At 40.7% G+C, this 6,943-nt stretch overlaps 1 protein-coding gene across 1 annotated transcript; it reads right to left on the reverse strand.

Moving 5' to 3' along the window:
• Window positions 1-5,063: 5,063 nt before the first annotated feature.
• Window positions 5,064-6,037, reverse strand: LOC147449940 (trihelix transcription factor ENAP1-like). The gene is made up of 2 exons (XM_086521650.1): window positions 5,169-6,037; window positions 5,064-5,067 (listed from the first exon to the last, which is right to left on the reverse strand). Exons 1-2 carry the CDS (start codon window positions 6,035-6,037, stop codon window positions 5,064-5,066), a joined length of 873 nt encoding a protein of 290 aa, XP_086377776.1.
• Window positions 6,038-6,943: the final 906 nt, after the last annotated feature.

Raw genomic sequence — 6,943 nt, forward strand, 5'->3', positions numbered from 1 at the left:
GATCATCTTTGATGCCTTGATTAACTATATAATCATTAATTAGTGGTTAATTTCTCTCTGATCTTGTGTGATTGCCCTCTATTCTTTGTGTGTGCATGTAGATTTGATTGGAGCATGGATGCTTGATAGATCTGTGTGTGTGCACTTGTGGTGTAGCATGATGGGATTAGTGACCTTGTGCATAATTTTTTGTGTGTGATTGAGTTGATGTAGGTGAGGAGAAGTGGAATTGGAGATTGCCAATCTTGTGGCTTAGCTCCTCCATAGGTCAAGCTCACCTCATAGAGTTAACTGTTTGTGCCGTCTTGAGTAGTTCACTAATCTTGTGTGAGTGTTTCCATGCCCTAGCCAGGTAGCTCATCACTCCTGATTGACATTTATATGTTGGTCATTGGAGCTATGTTACAATGGATCCCCAACATCCCGCAAGGGGAAGGGGGGGGGGGGGGGGGTCACTTAATAATTATGTGACTTTCAGGTAGGTGTAGTAGAAGGGATTATTAGATTTCATTTTTTCTCACATTTTTCAATATGTAAGGGCATCTAAAATGGAATTGGAAAAAACATTTATAGATTGAATAGGAAAAGGTTGTATTTTATTTTTAGAAATTCACAAATAAGGAGTTTTAGAAATAGTCCTTGAATGCACTTAATATACATAATTAATATATGTAGTGACCCCCTCAAGTATGGATGTCAAGATCTTAGTGGGTTCAGTCATAGGATACCTAGAAAGAGCTCAGACTAGTGGATGCAGGAGTTTCTAAAAATGTATCAACTTTTGTTTTTTGAAGATGCACATAGAGATTATGGATCCAATGCACATAGAGATGATGGAAATAAGACTTAGTTTTATGATCCACTATCTATACCAGCAACGGTTTGTAGCCCAATATAACTAGTACCACAATACAAAAACATAGGCTCAGAGAGCAATTCACTTGTAGAATTTAATCTTTGCAAAACAAACCAATGAATAGGAAGCTTCACCATCAAATACCCCTGAGAAAATTTATCAAAATCCTCTCTTCAACCCAAATTGTATGGGCAATTTTTAATCATCTTAATGCACTGGAATGAGGTCAAACACTCTCTCTTGTATGTTGTGTGTGTATCTAAAAATAGGGAAAAGTTGTTTTTCACTTAAGTATGAAGTTGTGGCATATGATTGATCAAAGTGATGACGGTTTTTTTTTCATGATCAGGGTGATTTCATGATATTATATGATGCATGAAAACTCAAAGGATAGGTGTGGATGTCGCATGTGCATGTGTGTATTGATTTCCACCCTTCTAGGTCAAAACTAGCCATCTGTGCAAAGAGGGTGATATGCGGTTGTGGTACATAACTTGAATATGGTTAGATGCTCCTAAATTGTAAATTTGAGATTATGTTTATTCATTGGTTGGAATCCTTTGTATGCATAAAAATTCAATCTTTAAGGGCCATGTTGTTGCCTCAATTGACTGCAGCAAGTAGAGTCAAAGCTCCAAGTATGTTAGTTGGTTCTAGTCATGAATATAATTTATGGTGAAGGGATGAGGATCCCTTATGGTTATGGTTGTTATTTTTGGTTGTGGTAGATAGTTTGGCTCTTGGATTATTTTTTAATTATGATTGTGATGTCAAAATGCTGCTAAAATTTCTATGGTCATGCTATGTGCTGAAGTAGTTTTGTAGGATGGACGTGCATTATCCAAAGTAAAGTGGAGTGATCATCCATGTGACAAGGATTTGGATTATGGTTTATGATTTTTGATTGGATTATAAAGTGGTTTTGATGGATTATGGGACGTGCATTATCCAAAGTAAAGTGGAGTGATCATCCATGTGACAAGGATTTGGATTATGGTTTATGATTTTTGATTGGATTATAAAGTGGTTTTGATGGATTATGTAATATGTTTAATAATAGAGACCTTGTATAGTCTAATTGCCTTAGAAAGGATTTCTTGTGCATAAACAAGATGCTATGATATGGTTGGACTTTATGTGTTATGTTTCTTAGAATAGCATTGATACAAGATAGGTCCTACCTAAATTGTTTAGCCTTAGATGAAAGGATCAATGACCTAGAGTTTTGGTGAATTGACTTTGATGTTGCTTATATCTTCTTTTTGCTAGGCTCGTCTACATGGCTATTGTGTTGGTATTGAATGACCTGCATAGATAACACATAATGGATCTTGCCTTGGTTTTTCCTAAACACCATATGTGGCACCTAAAGTAGTATGTTTGGTGTTTATATCCTACCACCTACTATTATTTAGGATTCATTTAGAGCTCGGGTTCATGGAGGTAGTCAAAGAGGCTTTGGCTTATGTCTAGATCACGTAATTTGGAGGTGTTTAGGCTCACTCCTAGCAAAGTGAAATTATCTCTGTGGATGGTGGACTAGTTAATCCCATATAGGGTCTAGATTGCTCTATAATTCCTCTACAATTAGAGTTGGATGTACACAAATTTAGTGAGCTAGTGCTCTTCTCCATTGTTGCACACACACACACACACATGCTTTCGCTCGTCCCCTCCCCCCCCACCACCACACACACGCACCCGTGCGCACACCCAAACAAAAACACATATACATAGACAAAATGCCATATTAACGTCTTTTAGAGGCCAACATGACCTATGTGTTAGAGAGAGAGAGAGAGAGAGTGAGGAGAGAGAGAGAGAGAGAGAGGAGAGAGAGAGAGAGAGAGAGAGAGAGAGAGAGAGAGAGAAGAGAGAGAGAGAGAGAGAGAAGAGCAAAATAGGGAGAGAGAGATAGAGGATGTGTGAGAGAGGTATGTATGTATGTATATATATATATATTATATATATTTATATATATATATATAATATATATATATATTATATATATATATATATATATATATATATATATATATATGATGGAGAGAGAGAGAGAGAGAGCTGTAAAGCGCACATGTGGCCGTTCGTTCGGCCATTCATTCTCAAAAAAGTGCTACAAACGGATGCAAACTTTTCACCATTTTGCGCACATGCATCCGTTCGTGCATCCGTTTAGTCAAGAAAACCACATGTTCCATTGTTTGGTCATGCGTACGTCCGTTCGTTGTTGAACAATCATGAAAACCAACAAACCACACATTGCCAACATCACAAAGATAGTATTTTCCAACAAAAAACGCCTAATAACATTGCATCAAATGCATGGAAAAATGCATGACCAAACAAAATTTCAATGTCCGACAACCACATAAACAAGAGACTGACACTACTAAAATAAGCTGTTATGAGTACATCAAACTGGTTCATTGCCTCTGATACAGAAGCGCGCGATATTGTTGCTCATTGGCAGCCATAAATGAAAATGCTAGATAACCATAACAAAAACCCTGTATCAATACATAAATAGAGGTGCTGCTCTCTGCAGCCATAAAGCAAGCCACATGACAAAAACTACAACCATGTAGAACATGACTCAATCCTTAGACTCCGAATCATCATCAAGCCCTATAAAACACAACTAATAATAAGCTTTATGGATACATAATTAAAACTTCAATTGAAACAGACTACATGATCACTTCGAAAAATAAGAACAATTACTAAATCCACAACCTGCTACACCTAGAACTGCTGCGTTCTAAACCCTCAACCTGTTATGGCAAAATAAGGCTGCCCTTATCCACAAGGCCATCTCACGATGAGCAGGATTACCTCCATCATTAGGAAGTGGCTCTTGGGAGTTGGGATGCGGATCTCGCTGATCATGAGGCTCCGTCTCGCCTTGGAGTTGCACAAAGTTGTGTAGGAAACAACAGGCTCATATCACAGTGGGCACGAAAGCAAGATCGACATTGAGATCTCGCAAAATACGCCACCTATTCTTCAAGAGACCGAAGGCATTTTCCACTTTCACTCTTCCCTTTGAGATTTTCCTATCAAAATCTCGCTTTTCGAGAAAAAATCGCCATGCCTTCATTCGATATGGCTTTACCAAGAATGTTCTCGCTTTGTAGGCTGAGTCGGCAATCAAATAAGGTCGTACTATCTCTCCTTGAATGTGCAATAGTGGCCTATCCAATGCTTCGCTTCGCTTGAGCTGACCATACAAGTCGCATTCTTTGAAGTGAGAAGAATCATGAACCCCTCCTGCAGCCCTGCAAACTGCACTCCAAAAAAGCTTATTGGAGTCGACAATACCTTGTAGGAGGATGCTCGGAAAACCATGCCTGTTGATGTATTGTGCTGGATAGAACTCTCGTGTTGGCTTTCTTTGTAGACGGATGTGAGTCCCATCAAGTGCCCCAACAATATGTGGCAAAACAGAGATAGCCTCAAATCCTGCCATTGTCTGCTCAAGACGGTCTCCACGCGGCACTCTAATGCCAACCCTGTGGAAGAACTCAGTACTACTCAAAATGCGACAAATGATCACCACATATTTGCGAATGGTGCTTTCACCCATGCCAAACAGATTCGTCATGCTTCGTGAGGAGTGTCCATGCGCAAACCACCAGAGTACGCAAGAAAGCGTAGCCTCCGGAGAAATAGGCTCTATGACAAACCTGACTCCACTTGTGGGTAGTAGTGGACGAATCATGTCTAGTAGCATAAGAAAGGATCTGTGAGACATGGGATATGCAAAACAATAGGGATCCTTATTTGCAAGGCGAGTCGTAGACCAAAGCACACTGTGCACACTGCGAAAGAACATATGTTGACAAGGAAAACACCACCATACTCTTGGTGCAAAACGCCATGCCACTGACTCAAGCGCACCCGCCATCCCACAACACAACCATGCATAAGTAAACATAAGTATGAAGAAGTTGTTATCTTCCAAATCCTCCAAGCCTTGACCATGTGATGTACCAGCAAGGCCTAGTGTATTGTCACTGAATAATGTCATCATCCCAAAGATATGCACCCACTCTTCCATCCTATGATTTAAAACGAACATACTAATTTGGAATCACAAAATAACGCAAAGCAAATAAATATCCAAACTACCAAGTTGAGTTAATACATACCTGAATACGAGTAAGGCCGCACACGAGACAACACAATGGAATGCGCTACCCTGAACTCACCTGCACAAAAACAAACATGTCTGTATATTAATTACTCTGCAATGAATGTGGTAGTCAAAACAAATGGAGATTTTACTACGGTGAAGTTCAAATAAACTTACTGCTCTAGCTTCTTAGAGATAATCTTGCCAATCTCCAAGAAGATCTGGTGACGCTTTGTCTCTTCCTCCTCTCTGATCTTTGTGAGTCTCTCCTCATGTAGCATCCTAGCAGTCTCAAGCTCCCGCAAGGTGTTTGTCTTCTTGTCTTCTGCACGCTCGTAGGTCTCACACATCTGTTTCATCCCATCTCCCATTGTCTTAGCCATTGTGCCCAAGCTAGATTTCTTCGGTTGCTTGACTTTCGTGCCATATATGCCGTCCAAATCCACAGTATCTGGTTGTGGATTTTGGCCCGAGGTACCATCATTCTCCACACCATCCAGGTCTATGGGTGTATCTGCTGTAGAGGATACACGCCTATGGCTCTCGGTGTCAAGGGCACTAGCTATGCGTGAGCATTTTGGAGTCTTCCCCCACAAAGCGTCGCACTGGTCAAAAAATGTCCAGGTGCTGGGAATACTGCCAGTAGAATTTTGTTTTGAAAGCTCTTTCTTGTGGAGCTTCTTAAGTGTGTCGATTCGGTTTCTTGCATGCTCAGGATTGAAGTTACCTGAGATCTCTCGATTTAGAGCAAAGACCAAATCTTCCCAATCCTTAGGGCAAGAATTACCCTTCTTGATGTGTGACCATTGCTCCTCATAGACTTGCAAGAGAGTATGCGTGCTTTTGTCGTCCCATATAACTGCCATTGCCCTCCCATGCTTTGACCCTTTTGTGCTTGTGTTTTCTTCTTGTGGTGTCTGCATTGGTGGTTGAGTCCTTGCATTTGTGATCTCTGGATGCTCACTTGGAGCTTGACTTTGTGAGGATATATCTACCTTGGATCGGTTTTTCCCAGTTGAAGGAGGCATAACCATAGCCTCCAACATCAAGCTGACGTAAGAAACCTGGTCAAAAGGCGTGGCGTATTGGGAAAGAGGAACATACTCCTCACATTCATCTCCCACTGGCGCTGACTGTAAGTGCATTGCCCAAGAGGGCCTAGTAGACACACCAGCCTCCCCTCGCCTAGCTCTCCTCATGCCAGCCGTGACCAGAGGTGGCAAAGACATACTGCGAATATTGATAAACATGCAAAAAATTTCGGACATAATCGATAGTAGTCCCATATGTCCCATGCGTGTACACACGAAAAAATTCATTGGAAAACCACAGAAATGCATTGTCATGCATACGCATTTTGACGAACGTGAGCTTTTGAATGAAAAATGTAAATCTATGTGTGTAAACAAAACAATGCAGCTTTGACTGTAATGCATGTGTTCATATGTGTGTGTGTGTGTGAAGAAAAAGAATGAAATTCCTTCTTCTTCCTCCTTCTGCAATGATGCATGATTCTCGCTCTTCTTTTGCATCGCTTGTTTTTCGATTGAGAAGCTGAGAATATGTGGTGCACATGTCTACTTCTATGTAACTGTGTGTGTGTGTGTGTGTGTGAGAACACCATAGAGAATTGTCGACTTACACCATAACTGAGACAAAAGTGCTTACCTTGCAAGAAACGTAGGAAACAGTGTGTATGTGTGTGTGTGTGTGTGTGTGTGTGTGTGTGTGTGTGTGTGTGTGTGAGAGGAGAGAGAGAGAGAGAGAGGAGAGAGAGAGAGGGAGGAGAGAGGACGAGAGGAGGAGAGAGAGAGAGAGAGGAGAGAGAGAGAGAGGAGAGAGAGAGAGAGAGAGAGATAGATAGATAGATTTTATTATCGTCCTCGGAGGTCAAATATGACCTATGGGACCAAAGTTACATGTGATGTAGTATGTGTATGGATGATGAGTGA

Source organism: Adiantum capillus-veneris, chromosome 10 (genome assembly GCF_014529385.1).
Source record: "Adiantum capillus-veneris isolate H3 chromosome 10, ASM1452938v2, whole genome shotgun sequence".
NCBI classification, from domain to species: Eukaryota; Viridiplantae; Streptophyta; class Polypodiopsida; order Polypodiales; family Pteridaceae; genus Adiantum; species Adiantum capillus-veneris.